The sequence below is a fragment of the Triturus cristatus genome, chromosome 8, assembly GCF_964204655.1.
Source record: "Triturus cristatus chromosome 8, aTriCri1.1, whole genome shotgun sequence".
Lineage (NCBI taxonomy): Eukaryota > Metazoa > Chordata > Amphibia > Caudata > Salamandridae > Triturus > Triturus cristatus.
In genome coordinates this window covers 26,570,070-26,589,605 of record NC_140591.1, presented here as the reverse complement: position 1 = coordinate 26,589,605, position 19,536 = coordinate 26,570,070, and the positions used below count along the sequence as shown (strand labels likewise).

The 19,536-nt window shown below is 51.4% G+C and overlaps 1 protein-coding gene across 4 annotated transcripts in view; it reads right to left on the bottom strand.

Moving 5' to 3' along the window:
* The window catches only part of AGPAT3 (1-acylglycerol-3-phosphate O-acyltransferase 3), a 374,623-nt gene that overhangs the window by 38,049 nt on the left and 317,038 nt on the right, over positions 1-19,536 (bottom strand). For all 4 annotated transcript variants that reach the window (XM_085620784.1, XM_085620783.1, XM_085620786.1 and 1 more), the window contains exon 8: positions 13,902-13,977. In XM_085620784.1, the coding sequence (XP_085476910.1) occupies positions 13,902-13,977 (76 nt within the window). The remainder of the gene's footprint in view (positions 1-13,901; positions 13,978-19,536) is intronic.

The following is a 19,536-nucleotide window of genomic DNA, read 5'->3' as shown; positions in this document are numbered from 1 at the left end:
TGCGGACGGTCTTCTTGCCTCCCTGACCACTGCCATTGTGCTTGCCGGTAGTTTGAGGTGTGCAAGCTCTAGGTCTTCAGGAGCCATGCCGCTAGGCTGAGGCGCTCTGGGTGTAGCACCCTTGCATTCTGCATTAACAGGTCTCTTCTTTTTGGGAATGTGTGCAGGTGCTTCTGCCATCTCCACAATTTGCGAGAACCAGGACTGTCTGGCCCACTGAGGTGCTATTAGTATCAGCGACATGTTGCTGATCCTGCATTTGTTGAGTACCATGTGTATCAGTGGTATCGGGGGAAAATCATATGCAAATGTCTTTGACCAACTTATCCATAGCACATTCCCTTGTGACCGATAGTCTGGTTGTCTGGATGCGAAGTGTTGGCATTTTGATGTGTTGCAAATAGGTCTATTTGCGGCATACCCCACTTCCGGAATACTTTCTGTATTTCCTGTTGGTTGATCTCGCATTCCTGGGATGCAGACGTCTGTCTGCTGAGTGTCTGCTTCAACCTTGTCCTCCCCTGGAAGATGTATTGCTAGTAGGTCTATTCTTAGTGGAATGGCTCATGCCCATATCTCCTGTGCTAGCCCTGATAGTGCTACTGATTGTGTTCTTCCTTGTTAGTTGACATAGAACATGGTGGTTGTGTTGTCTGTTTGGATCAACACCCTGTTTCCGTACAGCTCCTTCTGAAAGGCTTTTAAGGCTAGGAACACAGTTTTTAGCTCTAGGTAGTTGATGTGCTTGACCGCGCCCTGTTGCGACCATAGCCCACTCACCTTGTTTGTTCATGTGCGCACCCCACCCCAGCTGGGAGGCGTCTGTTGTGATGGTCATTGTTGGAGTTGGTTGTGTGAATGGTGTCCCCTGTGATATGTTTGCCTTGTTCCACTACGCTATTTCCTGATGCACTGCGTGTGATATAACCAGTGTGTGATAACCACTAGATATTCCCAACTCCCTGTTGCCTGTGACCATTGCTGCTTTATCCATTCCTGGAATGGTCTCATGTGGAGTCGAATATTTGGGACCAGGTGTATGCATGATGCCATCCTTCCCATTAGTTTGCTCACTGTCCTCGTGCTCAGAACTTGCCCCTTGCGGTACAGACGTGTTTCCTTCAGTATTGCCGAAATTCTCTTTGTGCTGGGTAACATTTTGCTTTGTATGGTGTTGATCTCTGCCCCTAAGAATATTTTCACCTGTTCTGGCTCTATTGACTACTTTCCCCAATGGATTGAAAAAGACAGTTGGCTTAGAGTTTGTATCACCTGCTGGATGCGCTGTTTGCACTGGTTGTGGGAGCTTGCTTTCACGAGCCAGTCGTCGAGGTAGGGGTATACATGTATTCCTTGCCTCCTTAGGTGCGCTGCTACTGCTGCTAGGCATTTTGTAAACGTCCTTGGCACTGATTTGAGCCTGAATGCGATCCCTGTGAACTGGTAGTGAGTCTTGCTGATCACAAACTTTAGTAAGCATTTGTGCCGTTTGTGGATGGGAATGTGCAAGTACGCGTCCTTTAAATCTATAGTTGCCAAGTAATCCCCTTCCTTTACCTGGGGTATTACTTCTTGCTGAGACGTCATTTTGAATCGGTGTCCTTATGAACTTGTTTAGGAATCTTAGGTCCAAGATAGGCCTTGGTGTTTCGTCTACCTTTGGTACTAGGAAGTAGTTGGAATAAACACCCTTGTTTCTTTCCTTGTATGGTACTATCTCTATTGCCTCCTTGCTGAGCAGTTCCTGTGCTTTAGTATCAAGAGTGAAAGTTATTTTGCTGAGTGACTTGTTGCATGGCTTTTTGTTTGGCGGTTGTTTTATTCGTTCTATACAGTATCTGTATTGTATGATGTTTAGTATTCATTTGTCCGTTGTGACCTCCTTCCATTCTTGGAGGAAGTTCCTTATTCTGCCTCCTACCAGTGTTATATGCTCTGGAAACTACTTGCCTCGTGAAAACAGTTCTTGAACCTTTTTCCTGTTTGGATGCCTCCCTTGAGGTGTTATCTGGGTGGGCATCCGCCTTTTGGCAAAGTCACTTGGAGTTGGGTTGTTGCCCCCCTCTCCGTGCCTGTCCTCGTCCATTTGAGCGGCCTCAAAAGGACTGGCCCGTGGCTGGTACTGCAGTTCTACTGCTGCTGCCCCAGGCCATTTCCCTGATAACAGAGTTGGAAGGTTTGGTGCGAGGTACTCGGTTGGTTGCCTCCCCTACCATTTGGCCTCCTTGAGGGTGTACCCCTTCTCATTCCTCTGAACTGCAGTGCTTCCATGGACCTTGCAGTTTCATGGTCCTTCTTGAGTTGAGATAACTTTTCGTCAACTGGCATCCCAAAAAGTTGTTCTCCGTTGAAGGGCGTGTTCAGTATGTTATTCTGTACCTCCGGCTTGAATTCCGAAATCCTCAGCCATGTGTGCCTTCTCTGTCACCCCGATCATCATCTGCCTACTGGACGTCTCTGCTGCGTCCAAGGCCGACTTTAAACATGTGTTCGCCATGTTTTTCCCCTCTTCTACCAGGTGGGTTGCCCTCTGCTGGTACTGTTCCGGTAAGTGCTTCAGGAGTTGCCCTACTTCCTCCAAGTACTGGTATGCATGTCTGTTGATTAGGACGTTGGAGTTGGCGATGCGCCATTGGATTGCTGCACTCCGTTCTACCTTCCTCCATGTAAGGTCCATTCTCCTACTCTCCTTGTCAGGAGGTGGTCCTGCATTTGTGGGCACATTTGCCCTTTTCCTAGCTGTTGCAGTGATGATTGAATCGGCTGGCACTGATCCTTGAATGTAAGCAGGGTCCTTTAAGGAGTGCTTGTACTTTTTCTCTGTTCTTGAAGTTACAGACTACCAGATAGCTGGTTCCTTGAAAGCCTCTCTGCCCTGGTCCAGCACACTAGGGAGCATGGGCAGGAATTGACTTCTTGTTTGTGTGGGTAAGTGTCTCCAGGAGAAAGCAAGCCTTGGGTTTCTCCTCCTCCAATTTACCCCATATGATTGTGCAGCATTCTTGACCACCAAATTAAAGATCCCTATATCGTCTGGTAGCGAAGGCCTCAAAGGGTATGTGTCTAGCCCTTCTTCTGGCATGTCAGCATCAAGATCCTGCCACTGTAAGTCTTGCGCCTCCGAGGACGTCGAGAACTGGTAGGTTAGCTGTTCCTCCTCGCCTTCTCCCTCGAAGTAATACAGGGCTTCTTCCTGTTCTTCGACCGGTTCAGGTGTTTTTGGCGGTTCAGGGTCTCTGAAGACCCTTTCGTCCGCGGGTTTCGGCGAGATGGTGTACAGACTCATCTTGTCGTCGAAGTCCTTCTTCCGCTGCAGAATGCTCGCCATTTTGGCCTCAAGCTCCTTTTCTTCCTTTCCATCTCAGCAGCCTGTTCGCCGTCGAGGGTTTGAGCGCTTCGTGGCCGTCGAAGCAGTTGTCGACCCTTCCTTTTTCGGCGTCGAGGAGTCCTTTTCGGGGGCTTCCTTCGACGACCTTGATTTTTCGTGGGTCTTTGCCATCCAGGAGTCCTTTTTGAAGGATCCGCTGAGATCCTTGTCCTTGGGTGCAGTTACCTTCGTCGAGAGTTGACGACGACACTGTTCCCTTCAAGGACTTTGTCTCACTCTTTAGAGTGTCGGTCGAGTGTTTGGGGGTCATCGACTCTTACCTCCTTTGACGTTTTCATATGGACTTCGACGACCGTGCAGTCGTCTGGTCCTTCGGCGATGTCCTCCTCTCCACTGGAGAGGCCCAAGCCTCGGCGAGATGGAGGTGGCCCCTGCATGTTGTGGTTCGCCCTTCTCTGCCTCTCCCTTACTCGGAGGGTCTTGGGTGTGAACGCCGAGCACGCGTTGCAGTCCTCGCTGTTGTGGTTGAGCGGCAAGCAGAGGTTGCAGACTGGATGCTGGTCCTGCGTATTTGTGGTGGCAATTGGTGCAAAAGTTGAAGGGGGTTTTGTCCATTCCTGCGCTCAGGGGGCCCCCTGTGTGCGCATTCTAGTGTGAACGCAGAGTTCTCCCGAAACTTCTTCTCCTTAGTAGTCCCGGCTACCTGGCCTGTAGTCGGGTGCGACGATAAGTTTTGATTTTTGCTATTTTTCCGGTTTTCCATCAAATCGGGACCCAACCACTACTAGATGGCGGAATAATGAATAGCATAGTGAATCCAGTAGTGTCACGCTGCAAAAATAGTGTTATTGGTTTTAATGCAAGTATTTGGTGGTGGGAGTTTCTGGGAGTAGACTCAGGGGTCCCCCAGGGTCAAGGATGAACTCTTGTTACACCCTCAGCGGCACTAGGGCGGCCGGGTGCAGAGTGCTGAGGCCCAATGTTATCCAATGGGGGATAGGGGGCCTCCGGTTGGTGGCTGCTGACGAGCAGGCCACTAGGTTGTGGGAGCAAAGCTCCTGGACTTTAGCTCAGGGCAAATGGGGAAACAAATTAGCACCAAAAGTGCACCCTCAGCAGCACTAGGGCAGCCGGGTGCAGGGTGCTGTTTCGACGTCAGACGCCCTGTTTGTTTCAATGGAGAACCTCCAGTTTGCAAAAGCGCTGCAGGCAGGGAGATGAAGGTCTTCTGGGTGCGACCACCACTTCGAGAGGTAAGTTGGGGGTTGGTTAGGCACTGTTGGTTTGGGCACACAAGGCCGTGGGATGTCGGGTGCAGGGGGTGCCTTTTGGGGTCGGATCTTCTTAAAGGGGCCTCCTGGATCTAGGCTGCAGGTGTCGGCTTGAGGCAGGTCAGGGGTCGCCAGATCTCGGGTCAGGATCGCCGGGGTGACCTCCTCGTGGTACTTGCCCACTCGAACTCGGGCCGTGGACGGTGGGTGCAGAGTGGGGCGGATTCGCGGTGTCCAGCCGGAGCCAGAGATTGCAGGTGATCACAGGAGACAAAGTCTTTGTGATTGAAGGCGGGCAGGTCCTCCGGGGTTTTCAAGGTTGCTGGCTGCAGGACACACCGGGATTTCGCAGCAGCAGGTTCGAGGTGGAGGCAGGCCGGTAGGGCTGGGGCCAAGTCAGTGGGTTCTTCCTCGTTAGCTTTGGCACGGTTGTTCGGTCCTTGGTTTCTTGTTGCAGGTTCTTGTGTGAGGAAGCAAGGTTCGGGGGTGCCCCTAAATACTAGATTTAGGGGTGTTACAGGTAGGTAAAAGGCAGGGACCAATGGGTCCCTTCCCTGGGGTGGGTACACCCCCTATTATGCCACCCTCCAGTGGGAGGGGGGCATGAGCCTGTCCATGGTTGTCTGAGTCCCCCAATCTTCAAGATGGAGTGGACTGGGAGTTATGCTTCACCTCGCCTCTCCCACCTGAGGGGAGGAGTTGGCAGAGGTGGGTACACCTCTCTTCTTCATTTGTTTTTTCCCCAATGGTTCTCCCGCCCAAAGTGGGTGTCAGAACCAGTGGGGATCAGCTGCTGAGAGCAGCAAGTGGCCTGGGGAAGCTCAAAGGCAGCAAGCCTTTGAAGCTTCCCCTTCGTGAACCCTGCCCATCCTGGGGGAGGAGGCTTGGCACCTCGTCCCAGGATGTGCATTGTTTCAGGCCCCAGAGGGCAGCAGGCTCTCGACCCAGGGGTCCAGAAACATGTCTGGAGGTGGAAGCTGAAAGCAGCCACTCGGCCTGGACACTAGTGGTAGGTTCGTTTTTTGGGGGCTTCTCTAAGATGCCCTCTGTGTGCATTTTTCATTCAATTCCACACTGGCATCAGTGTGGGTTTAATGTGCTGAGAAGTTTGATACCAAACTTCTCAGTTTTCAGTGTAGCCATTATGGTGCTGTGGAGTTTGTAATGACAAACTCCTAGCACCATATACTCTTAATGGCAGCACTGCACTTACAATGTCTATTTGTAAAACATTTTTATTGGCATTTATAAACAGTTATACACTTAGGCACAGGCGATAGCGCAATTGTCATATAGGCTTACATATCAGGAGCGCCCAGTCGCATCCCATTCGGTCTCTCAATCTCGTGGGCCCTCGGGCTTCTCGCCTCTACCCTGAGTTGGGCTGCAGGCATGTGTCCGGGATCTGCCTCTGGGTATGCCCTACAGGAGCGCGCAGGGATCGTCTCGCCGCTTGGGGGCCGTGCAATGTGAGTAATCCCCTGTCTGCACTTACAATGTCTAAGAATGGACTTAGACACTATAGGGGTACAGGGCTCATGCACCTGTACCCTCACCACTGGTATAGTGCACCCAGCTAGAGGGGTGACTGATGTATGCAGGGCAGTGGGTTGTAGGGATGGCACACAGGGATGTGTGCCATGTCGACTTCACTTTGTTCGGCACCAAGACACGCAGCCTGGAGTGAGTGAGTGTGTGTGTGTCAGTCAGGGTACAGGATATCTAAGGGTGGCAAAATAAGTGCTGCAGCCCTTAGAGGCCTTCTCTGGTCACAGTGCCCTGGGTACATGCGGTAACATTTACCACGGGCTGACCTGTGGCCAAAGATTCCAATTGGGGTTAGGCTTCAATGCAGTTTTAGGGAAAGAACATAGGCCCTGTGTACCCGATTAGCAGGAGCCCAGGGCACACTCAGTCAAAGTACATCAGCAATTCAGCAACAAGTGAGGGAAACCATGCAGAAAGAGGGCACTTTCTCACAAACGTCCTGTGTTAGGAAGTTGATATGCCAGGAACGCTGCATTAGGAAGTTGATATGCCAGCAACGCTGCATTAGGAAGTTGATATGCCAGCAACGCTGCGTTAGGAAGTTGATATGCCAGGAAGTTGATATGCCAGGAACGCTGCGTTAGGAAGTTCATATGCCAGGAACGCTGCGTTAGGAAGTTCATATGCCAGGAACGCTGCGTTAGCCTTCCTGGCATATGAACGTCCTGTGTTAGGAAGTTCATATGCCAGGAACGCTATGTTAGCCTTCCTGGCATATGAACGTCCTGTGTTAGGAAGTTCATATGCCAGGAACGCTGCGTTAGGAAGTTCATATGCCAGGAATGCTGCCTTAGGAAGTTCATATGCCAGGAACGCTGCGTTAGGAAGTTCATATGCCAGGAACGCCGCGTTAGGAAGTTCATGTGTTTCTTGCTGGGAACGTGTAGTCCAAGCAACAACTGTATTGATGTTTCGCAGTGGATGCCTTCCATATCTTATTTCAGTAATACGCTATAAATATTACATTTGAAACATTGATCCATGTACATTTAGCCAAATACGATCGATGAAGAGCTCGTATTGCCTCTGGGATGGAATGGAACTCTAAGTGCTCAGGTTTGAAACTCTGCGACATCTTCCAGGCATCTGTGAGGAGCTCTTGAAGAAACCCCCAGCACCCACAGGGGCCTGGAAAACACTCAGAAGCGAGTGGCATCTCAAAGGCTCTCCGAACGCTTAGATCTCTTCATGGGATTTAGATGCATACATGAGCACCTCAGTTGGCGTAGCCCAGTTTCTAACAAGTGAGGGAAGTCGCTTTGGCCAGAAAGAGTGATGTAGGATTGCCCCCAGAGAGTAGAGAAGGGAGATGGCTGTGTCAGGACAGAGCTCTGGAGCCAGCATAGCAAAGAGATGTCAAATGTGCACTTGTACCATACAGAACCAGAACTATCAGACTTCAAAATAGTGCCCATGTTCACTGTCCAAAGCTCTTCGAATCACAAACTGATAGACATGAGACCTTCCACACCCACCCGCTGTGCTTTGTTCAGAGAGGAGGGACAAAGGGGAGGAGTTACACCCTGGCAGGAGAAGCCTACACTGAGTCAAAGGGCACCCACCCACCCAAATGCAGAGTTCAGAGAAGGGGGGCAGAAACAGGAGGAGTTTCACTATCGCAAGGAAGGTTTACATTAGGACAAAGGTCATGGCCTGGAAACCTCCCTCACTCACTCAGGACAGAGAGGGGGGGGACTGAGGGGGTGACAGAAAGGGGAGGAGTCTCACCCTTGCAGTGAACGCCTGCAATGGGACAAAGGGCATGGCCTGGAGACCTCGCTCACCCACTCAGGCCAGAAAGGGGGGACTGAGGGTGAGACAGAAAGGGGAGGGGTTTCACCCTGGCAGTGAACGCCTGCAATGGGACAAAGGGCATGGCCTGGAGACCTCTCCCCACCCACCCAGGCCCAGAGTGGGGGGGTGGGGGGGACTGAGGGTGAGACAGAAAAGGGAGGGGTTTCACCCTGGCAGTGAACGCCTACAATGGGACAAAGTGCATGGCCTGGAGACCTCTCCCCACCCACCCAGGCCCAGAGTGGGGGGGCTAGGGATGAGACAAAGGGGAGGGGTCTCACCCTGGCAGGAAACGCCTACACTGGGATAAAGGGCATGGCCTGGAGATCTCCCTCACCCACCCAGGCCAGAGAGGGAGGGCTAGGGATGAGACCGATAGGGGAGGAGTCTCACCCTGGCAGTGAACGCCTGCAATGGGACAAAGGGCATGGCCTGGAGACCTCTCCCCACCCACCCAGGCCCAGAGGGGGAATGGGGGTGGGGGGGTGGGGTAGGGATGAGAGAAAGGGGAGGAGTCTCACCCCAGCAGGAAACGCCTGCACTGGGACACAGAGCATAGCCTCGAAGCCTCCCACCCACCTCGCAGGGCTCATACAGGGGGACGGGAAGGGGTGGGAGGGAAGTTTCATCCAGAGAGGGGATGCCTACAGTTGGGTATAGCCTAGAGACCTCCTGCCCTCGAACCACCCCATACACAGATTTCAGTGAGGGCAACGGAAAGGCAATAGGTTTAGAAAGGGATGTCCAAGATGGAATTCACTAACTCAAACACAAAGGAGATCACCTCCTGTGCAGCGCACACATATGGCCCAAACATACCCTCCCAGCCACTAATTCAATCTTCAACCGCACAACCAACACAGGTGCCATATACGCCCTTAATACGTGGCACAGACAAGGCTCGATCATCTAGGGAGTGGGCACAGAAAGTTTCCTCCAAAAGTAAACTTTACTGCTGTCAACCTCACTCCCTCTGGAGTACGACCGCATATTTGAACCATGTTTGGGTAAGGCATCTCCGTTATGGGCACTGTAAAGACTACTTGGAAGAGCTCATAGGAATCATCCCTACGGGGTAGCTGGTAAAAGGCCCGTGTCAAGCCGCCACCACAGCCAGCACCAGGCGATGTGGAGAGGGAAGCAGCCCCCCCACATTCAGAATGGGGTACACTACACAAGTTCGCTTGACACTTGCTGGCGGCCACGATTATTTGTGCAAAAAATGCCAGGGCCCTTATCAAGAGTCCACTGCAGTTAGCACCACCCATTGCCACTGCCAATGACAGTACCAACAAGAATTCACAATGCAATAGGTCTCGCATTTACTAGAGTTTGAGCTATCGGCATTGTAGATTACAATGCCTTTTATTAACGTGTTGGCTTTTGAAACAAATAAATAAAAGGGATTGTCATTTCCAATGCCAATAGCTCAAACTCTAGTAAATGCGAGACCTACTGCATTGTAAATGCTTGTTTATTATTGGAAAGTCAGTCCTTTTTTGGAAAGGGGAGGTGCCAGGGAGGGTGAGACAGGCAGGACTCTGCTCGCTTGGCGCGAGTATAAAAGCGGAACCGAGCAGCTGCTCCAGCCTGTCTCCCTCCCGCCTGGAGCAGCCCACTGAGAGAGCTCTGCTGCTGCTGCCTGCTGGGACTCACTTTTCTTTCATAAAAACGAGTCATCCCGGGAGCCTCCAAACCAGCAAAGAACAGCAACAAAGACCAACTGGGGAGGAATAAAAGCACTTTCAAAGAAAAACTAAAACCGTCAAGAACCTCAAACTGCAATAAAACAAAAACAACCCGGTGAGATGCACGCTACGGGACCAGAGCGCTGTCGTGAAGTCAGCTGCAGCCGACCAAAGCACACCACACAGCCCTACCGGCAGCCTGGGGTTACAGTCCTCAAGGTAAGGAGGCAGCAGCGACGCCGGACAGCACTGTGGGCGGACAGGACATATGGGTTACAATCCGGGAAAGGGAAAGTGGTAAGAAAGGCTAAAGGCTCGAGGGCTGGCTTACCCCTCTGGGGTATAAGCGTGGCTTGCAGACAGCTCCACGAGTTCAGCGCCTGCTGCAGAGATATGCTGATTGCCCGAGGTTTCAGACGTGCAAGCTTGTGATTCGATGCTTCGCTCTCCAGATATTGGTACTATTAGAACACTTGCGTGTGCAAATTGCTAGCTGGTGATAATGGAACAATTGGGAGACAGACTACTGTGTGGTATGTGCATTAGTGGTCGGCATATGTATAAGTGGCTGCCTTGTGGAGTCCGTACCCCAAAGAAGTTGAGTGACTTCGCTTGTGGGATGATAGGGCGGCCTTCAATCTTGAGTCACCTGGTGGGACTTGTGCTGCCTGGCCTCTTCGGTGTTCGCATGGTGAATATATGGAGAGGTGTGTACAGTGTAGCTCCTTGACTAAAGGTGCCAATGCGCTACATGTGATTTGATGTTTATGCTCCCGAAGGCAGTATCCTGCTTGTTTTAAAGAGGGATCGCCGCTCACTGAAATAGTTTGGGGGTTCGTAACAGGAACGACAATTTACTGGGATAAAACACAACAGGGAAAATACTCACCACTGGGCACAGAAACGGTTTTAGGGAGACCGCAGGTAAACGTACAGAACAACATGCGTGTAAGAACAATTTGATTTTGAAACTTATATCCAGAATTTCAGATGTTGTTTCTTATCGAAGTTTTGCTTGAATTAATGTTTCGCAACTTAACCTACTCGCCGTATCCTTTCGAGAGCCCCAACGACCCCTCCCCTGATCTATTTCCATGCCTGCCAAACAGGAAAAGTTTAGGATACATTAGGATGAGCACGCTACTTAACTGTATGCAAACAGAATTGGTTTCAAAAGCTATCCCCGGCCTCCGTGTCCTCAGAAGGCTGCTTGCCCGGGCAGTCCTCTCTCTAGGTATGTTATATCTTAAGAGAAAACGGTTTGCACTTATCTAATTTCACGGCTAGGGGGTCCCCGAGCTACAAGCTAGTGCTAATACAGTAATCTGCACGAGAGAGAATCATAGTGGGGGGGAAAATAAAAAACAAAAAAAGACACAAAAAAAGGAATAACGGCAGAGAAACGCCTGCTCCAGAAACTGCTGACAAGCTAGTTGTTTTAAGTGAAACAAGAACTTAGTTTGATTGACCCTGTGTGCTTTTAGGTCACACTCGGGAATATATTATTTCGCTTTATTATGGAATTCTACTTTGGAACAAGAGGGTCGCTTAGAATCCCATCCTCGGCTCAACATCCTGAGAGTCTGATCAAATCACTTAATCTCCCCGTGCCTAAAAAATCTGCAACAAGTCTGGCTCACTTGTAAAGCGCTCTAATGCCTTCGGGTCAAGGTCACGCTGTATCACCATGAAACAAGGAAAGCGATCGCTTCCACTTTCGCGAAACAGAAAAAGCCACGAGTGGTGCGCACGCGCCACAGCGAACCATATGGTTTCAATTATCGCGCCCGTGTCTGGGCACGATAATTGAAACCATATGGCAGAAATGTGTGTGATAGACACCAATAGGCCATGGGCCCGCCTCTGGCATATTGTGTGCTATCTTTAAAACAAACATGCAGGCAAAGGCCAATAGCAGGCCGCAAAAGTAAAAACACACGCACAAGCGTGTTCATTTCAAACCCCGGACAAAAGGACTCTTGCCTGCGCGAGCACTGCTGCGCAGTGCAACGCAGGTCGCGAGACCTAAAAATTGGATCATTCTGACAATTCAAGACACACAAAGCTACAACAATGGCTCTGGCAGCAGGTATTAGTCATTTTTATGTACATTAAATTAATAAACAATTGATGTTCAGCTTTTTTGTAAATTAGACCATGGCCACCATGTGACAGACTGTCATAAGTGCCGGTGTTGACCATTAAGTGCTGGTGCTGAGCACTGGAAACCACAGGCTCAAATTAAGCACTGGCTGACAGGCTCGAATAATGGTCTAGTCCACTGAAGCAAAAACATGGGGTAAACTCAAACAAACAAAAGTGTAATAACAAGTAGGCACAAGTTTCCAAAGCCATGTAGATTACACTACGGCATAACAAATGTGTATATAGTTCTGCTGGTTAGGTGGGGATTAGTACAGAGTAATTAATAGATTCAGTCAGTACCTAAGGCTGAAAGGCCAGGTCACAGTTCTACTAGTAACTAGCAACTCCTGAGGGGGCTCCAGGGAGTCCTTGTTCACTTGTCCATCCTTTCATTTCAATAAATGTAATAAAGTCTACAGAATAAATTTCATTTACTAAATAACTAGTTTGAGTGTAGACTCATTTTGGACGGTGACACTAAACGGACACTGGTGACTGCATGTCAGGGTCTAAGACGACACCAAGACGTTGGGGAAGTACCAGGCTTCGCCTGAGCGCATTACCAGAGTGATACCAGAGATGCGCCCAGAATCCCCTCATCTACATTCCTCTGCATCTTTGGTTTAAAAGGGGTCTGTAAAAACAGATATTCCATGCGCTCCTGAACATCCCAGAACAGACGCAACAAAATATGCATACAACATCGGCCACCTGTTATTAAATGTACAGCACAGAGATTGTAAAATAACTTTTGAGGTTGTTTCAGAGTTAGCAACTTCATAATTCTTTGATGAATATCTCCGTTTTAGCACTTTAATTAGACACCTGTTAAACAAAGCCTTTTTTTGTAATTGCTACCATCGCAGAATGAAGTGCGCAAAGGGAGTAACTTGGTTATCCAATTGGAGTGAGATACTGGAGTCTGCCCCACATCGGATTCTGCCCAGTAACCACTTACTGCCCCAGTACACCATAGGCTGTCTCTTATCCCACCTCACCGCCAAGTCCTGGAACTGCCTCCCCCTCATCTCTGAACATCACCCTCGCTGGAAGAATTCAGGAAGAGACTCTAGACCTGGCTTTCTGACTGAGCCCTGCTACCTAGCGCCTGGATACCCTCACGGATGATTACTAGCACTATACAAATACTGATTGATTGGAAGAAACCGATTCACAAGGGGGATGTGGAAGAACACTACACACACTGAGAGCGATAAGCAACGACCTGTCGATTTCTTGTTGTTTCTGTAATAAAATGACCAGTCTAATGTGTGGGTCCTGTAGGACTCTGGTTATTGCAGAGATTCTCCGGAGAGCTCTTGCTTTCCAATTAACAGTATTCAGCCCATACTTCATCTGCAACATGGCCTGGAGAGACCAGCATATCACTCTCCACGTTTCTAAGGTACCAGGCTTGAATTTTCAACAAATCATGCACCTGCTCTCCTGTGGCAAAGACTGGTTACACACTTGCCCATTTAGCAACCTAAGCAAACCAACAATTGCAACATGGTCAAAACTGAAAGGGAGCGCTTTCAATGGCCATAACCGTAGACTACTAGAACCAGCAGACATTGTGCTGAGGTCCTGGGTACGCACACACTATCCTGGAGAAGCACCATTCTCAAACTGGCGCCACTCTCAAATTGTACTCTAATCTTTTGGCATCTTCCTTGAAAATCTTACGCTCTTGCACTGTGATGTTGTGGAGCACTTGCTGACGTCAGAGAAGTCTTACTACAGACAAACTCTTAGCAACACCAACATAGAAAAGAAGACCATTATTTTGATGAAGCACTAGATGGCAGATTAAGCCCAGCAGCTGATGCGAAAGAAAGTAATGCAGACCCACGATTCTAGATTAACACTGGGCAGATTCTATCATTTAGGGCAAGGGTTCCCAACCTTTTCTGTGCCCAGCACCCTTTGCAAATTTTTGATCAATGTTCGCCCCCCTACAAAGTCCTCTCTGGATTCCTATTATGCATAGGAGGTGTGGGCACCCCAGGTTGGAAACCCCTGATCTAGGTAGTGGGGTCAGAAGGTTTCATCCAAAAGTAAACTTTACTGGATTCAACCTAACTCCCTCTAGAATACGACCGCCTATAGAATCCATGTTTTATTTACCTTCTCCTGATAAAGTTTGTGAAGCCAGGAGGCTGCCTCCTTCTCATCTTCGGGAATCTCTTCCACAGGAAATCTCCTGAATTTAGAAAAAGATAATGGAGAGACATGAGAGCTGTGAGAGGGTAACTTTAAAGAGCAGCAGACCATCTGGGGTCAACTGATTTAGGATTAATAGACAAAACATGGCTCATTGGAAAACCTCTGAACCAATATTTAACCCCTTCAGTGCCCCGCCCTTTCCCCCTCCCGTGCCGGGCCTTTCATTAGCGGGCATGCTCCATGACGAGACTATCTCGTCATGGGCATTGAAGAGGTTAAAAAAAAACCCAAAACAACAACAATAACAAACATTGTAAATACCAATAACATTAAATAATGAAAAAAGGATCTAAACTGCCATCAAGACTGCTAGCTCTTACTTTGCCCATACGCTGCTCGCCAATATCTTTATTGATTTATCCTGACAAGTTATTGGAGAAAGCAGTAATTATTCACTCAAAAACTGTACTGAAACAGCTGGAACATTAGATGAATATCAGCCAGGATTCTGTCATGGAATGGGGTGAGGTCGCTGTTACTTTGGCGGCTGATGTTGTAACGATGGTGGTCAATAAACGGGCTGATAGCGCTATCATTTTATTGCATCGGTCAGATGCGCTCGATAGAGTCAATCTCTACTACGAGCACTTAGAATGTCTAATCCGTGGAGAGTACTTAGGGTGGGTCAAGTCATTACTTTATCAATCGAAGCCTGACAAGAAACAAGAAGTTTGTTAGGGAGTGCCTTACCAGGGAAATCTCCTTTATACCTTTGACAATACTTCACAGGTTTAAGCTCACTTTCAGAACACATGCGGAAGACACCCAGATACTCTTCAATGTTGAAGATATTGTTCGGTGCCGCAAGGTATAACCAGTGTATTAGAGGTGGGCTGAGAATGGCTGGACATAAACTTAGTGAATCAGTCAACCACTGGAACTCTTAGTAACACTCAGCCCAACTCTCAAGATTCTTCTCCTTGGGCAACTTCTCTCAGAGGGGGTCCACATTCTTTAAAAAATTCCCACAACAGGTTTGTTTGGTGAGAATACTGGGTAGGATGGTAAACACAGAGCTCTACCCCTAGAGCACCCGGAATGTGCTGCATTTAAAACCGGTCTTTATTACCAATTGAGTCAAGAAGAGTTTTCTCTTTATTCTTCTCCCATCAAGTCATGGCTGTGAATGGCTTTGAGCAATTGTAGCTTGGTTTTGGCAACGCAGTCAAGTAATACAACAGCAATATAAACAAACTTCAGCTGCAAGCACTCTTGCGAAGATGTCACCAGTTACACCTAGCTACCGGTTAGCAAGAGTGGTTTTTAAAGTCTGTTGGCTGGCGCATCATACATACCACAACACTGGTTCTGGCAGCCCCACCGTTGCAGGGTTCGAGACTACCCCGATTCTGGTCTTTTTTTCTTTTTCACTCAGTGCCTCTTTAGAGTCATTGTATTGTGCTTTACTTTTGCTTAATTCTTGTATTGTGCCTCACTGTTGGTATTATTTTTCACCATGTCCGCTACGTTTTCTCCCCGTTCCCGCTGCCGCATTGACCCGTGACCCCTCCCCCTGACAGCTCCACCCCCGCCTCCCAGCTGCACGCCCCTCCCCCACATATTGGCTGCCGCTGCGCAGTCGCGCCGCGTCTAAAGCGCACCTAAGGCAAGCCAGTCTGCGCCCATCCGTGACCCGACCGTGCCAGGAACCCTAGATCCCCGGGAACCCGCCGATACAACTCCGCGACACTCCACACACTCAACCCCGGAAGACACACCGACTACAAAATATCCTCGCCCATCACCACCCATGGCCAGTTCTCGTGTAGACACTGCCGCAGATCCTTCACCGTCGACAAAACCAACTCAATCGCCGAAGGCCCGCATGACGCATGCACCCACCGCCAAAACCCTAACTTGCATCCTCCTCAACGTGCGCTCCCTCCACCAACACGAGGTAGAGATCTGGGACTTGATAGATACCCTCACTCGACGTCTCCTTCACAGAAACCTGGACCAACGCCACCTCCGGCCCGACATCGCTATAGCCATCCCAGAAGGCTACAAGATCCAGAGAAAGGACCGGCTCCACCGCCCTGGAGGAGGAGGACACGCCATCGCACACAAGACCCCCCTCTGACTCTCCACATCCAGCATGAGTGAAGCCCACTCCAACACAGAACACCTCCACTTCCAGACCAGCCCCAGGACCATGCTACGTGGCACCCTCATCTACAGACCACCGGGACCTCGCACCCAGTCCACAACTACCATCGCCGAACTCGCCTCATCCCACGCCATCACCTCCACGGACTACATCCTACTCGGAGACCTGAATTTCCACCTCGACAACCATGATGACCCCGACCTCACCACTCTCCGACAACCTCTGACTGAAGCAGCTGGTCAAGACGCCCAAGCACAAAGCTGGACACACCCTCGACACAATCTTCGCGGGTGGGACAAACCTACGTTTCAGCCACACCACCCAGTCCCTCTGGACGGACCACCACTGCGTCCACTTCACCTGGGCGCATTCCTAGCCTTCAGAACGGGACTTTGTCTGGCCGCAGCCGCCGACGCCGCAACCCGAGACCCAGGATGGCGTCGGAGCTCCTCTCAACGAAACGGGTGACGGTGTGAGGGGAGGCTTTGAGACCAGCGGCGCATCATGCCTTATCTGCAGTGACACCTGGAGGGTGTAAACCGGGAACAGACCCAATTAGAGCGGCACAGAACATCGTGAGGCGGAGGGGCTTCGCCGCCCGGGGCGCACCCGCCATCTCAGACGCAGTGAACCCGCCGTGAGTGGACCCCGATGTAGCCCTCGAACACCCCAGGTACCCCTTGCGGTTGACTCTGGGAGGGGCTCGGGGGGCGCTGGGCTCCGGTGGGAACGGCGAGACCTGGAGGCCCTTCGACCCTCCCGAACAGAACCTGCCTGACCTTAACATGGCCGCCCGTGTGACGCCGGATCCTTCCCAGCGCAGCCGGTGAGGCCTTAGTTCCCGTGACCGCCAAAGCGACGGCCTCTCCGGCGATACCCGATGGAGTTGCTGTGCCCTCGACGGACCTGCCGGCCGCCTGCCCGCTACAAGCCGCCTGAGAGCCCCCCTGGTACCCCGGGGGGCCCCGAAGACTGACGAGGCCCGGCGTGGCCGACGAGGACACCCAAGGTGCCGGACGCTGTGAAACACACTGAGGAGAACGAGGGAGACGGCGACTTTGAGGGAGGGCGTCGTGGGCTCGGGCTCCCCCACCACTCACAGCGGGAACTCGTCGCCTATATACTGAGGACTTCAGTGGCCTCGCTGTGGGCTTTGGGAGAGGGCTTGGCCTATACGGAGGCCGCGAAGTCAGTTCTCAAGTCCTGTGGGGTGTCCCCCCTCAATCCTGGGAACGCCGCAAGTGATTTCCCATAACTTCGGCTGCAGACGGAGTCTCCGTGAGGGTGGCCTGTTATTGGGAGCGCCCTGCCATGGTGTCTTGTGGCTGGCGTAGACGACTCCTGTGCCCTGCCCGCGGAGGGAGATCCAGTATACCGGCCCGGGCTGCTACTTCCCTGTGCGGCTCCCCCACGGCCCATCGCTGCTGCGCCTTCCGACCTTCCGCGGACCCCTGGCGTCACTGAGGGCTTCTACGACCTGACCGACGACACCGACCCTTCCATACCACGTGGAATCAAGATGGGGAAATCAAAGCCCGCGCAGCATCAAGCGGTCCCGGAGACAGCCCCGGAGAACATGCCTCGGACCTCGACCCGGTCCCCCAACACGGTGCCCTCCACAGACCTATCAATCTCGGATAAGCTCCTCACCGCCATCGAGCTATCCCGTCTGTCTATGGAAGAACGCCTTGGTACCCTGGCGACAGATGTCAACCTCCTTCGCGATGATCACCGGAAACTGGCGGACCGGGTGCGTACAGAGGAACAGACACTTGAGGAAATGCAGCCAATGCTAAAAGAGCAACAGAAGACGCTCCAGGGGGTCCTTACTCGCCTAGCCGCAGTGGAGGAACGCGCACAGGATTTGGAGGGCCGCTCAAGACGCTGTAACATCCGAGTGCTGAGGCTGCCGGAGGGAGTCGAGGGTGCAAACCCCATAGACTATATGGACACGTGGCTGAAATCCTTTACCCCACCATCAGACCGTACAACATTCTTTTCCATAGAGCGAGCTCACCGAGTGCCAGCCCGAAAGCCCCCGCCCAGCGCGGCTCCTCGACCACTCCTCGCTAAGTTCCTACACTTACGGGATCGGGATGCGGTGCTTCGGGCGGCGCGACTGGCGGCGCCGTTGCAGGTGGAAAACAACCAATCCATGATCTTCCCGGATTATGCCCGAGCAGTAAAACAGCAGAGATCTTCCTTCCTGGACGTAAAGCGGAGACTACGGGACAATAAGATTCAATATGCATTGCTCTTCCCGGCCCGCCTCAAGATCCTCTACAACGGGTCTTCCCTCTTCTTCACATCCGTGGAAGCCGCGCAAGACTGGACAGATCAGCATTGCCCGCGGGCACCCACTCCTCATCCCCAAAGGGGCTCACCTCTCAAAACTTTCCACGCCCGGAAGCGGCCCAAGAAACTCCGCAATATAGAGTCCAGAACAACGAACGGCTCCCATGACTCGCTGGGTTCTCGAATAGATTATGCGAGAAAGAAGTGAAGCTCTGCAAGCAGTGATCGATCTGCGCACCACACAGCCCTCAGACTCTATAGATCGACACCCGCACCTGTTCTCATCAGAGGCGAAAACGACAGCGATGGCACCGTCTCTGGGGCAGACCAGGCGGCGTCCCCCCCACGCCACTCCGCAAACTGCAGATGGACTACTGGATGGACTGACCTCTCCTACTTCGCCCTGAGGCAACTCAGGCATACAGACTACCACATGGTATCCTTATATGTAATGTACACCTAGCACCCATTGTCTCTCAAACACGGGGACTGACACCCTGCTCCTGACGCGCACCGATCCTACTACATGCCCACTCAGCGTGCGGCCTCGCACTCGCATATCGTCACCCCCCATCATATAAAGCAGTTCTCCCCCCCTCGTGTTACGGGAGGAAGTTTGGACACACCGTGGAAACCCACCTTAATTCAACCGAAGTGGGCAAATTACGAGTAAAATGGCGCGGACTCATCTGCGCCACGACCTACTCCTAGTTTGCCCGGGGGGCACTGATATGGATCCGTCCAGGAACCCCATTTCGGGAACTTAGACGGGAGGTGGACGACGAAGGCAGATACGTCCTACTAGAGGGTCTATTAGATGGGAGGGCTATCCTCTTGGGAAGTATATACGCCCCAAATGTCGATCAGGATAAATTCTGGGACCGACTCACAACCTCTCTGGCCCAATTCACGCATGTACCCTGGCTACTAGGAGGGGACTACAACTGTATCCTGGACCCGAGACTGGACCGCTCGCACCCCCCACTCCCACATTCCCCCACCTACAATCGACCGATTTAAAGCATGGGTCGCACACTGGTCACTCACAGACGCATGGAGACTGCACCATCCCCAGGCCCGCATTTACTCTTTCCACTCCATTCCTCACAACCTGCGAGTCCGGCTTGAACGATT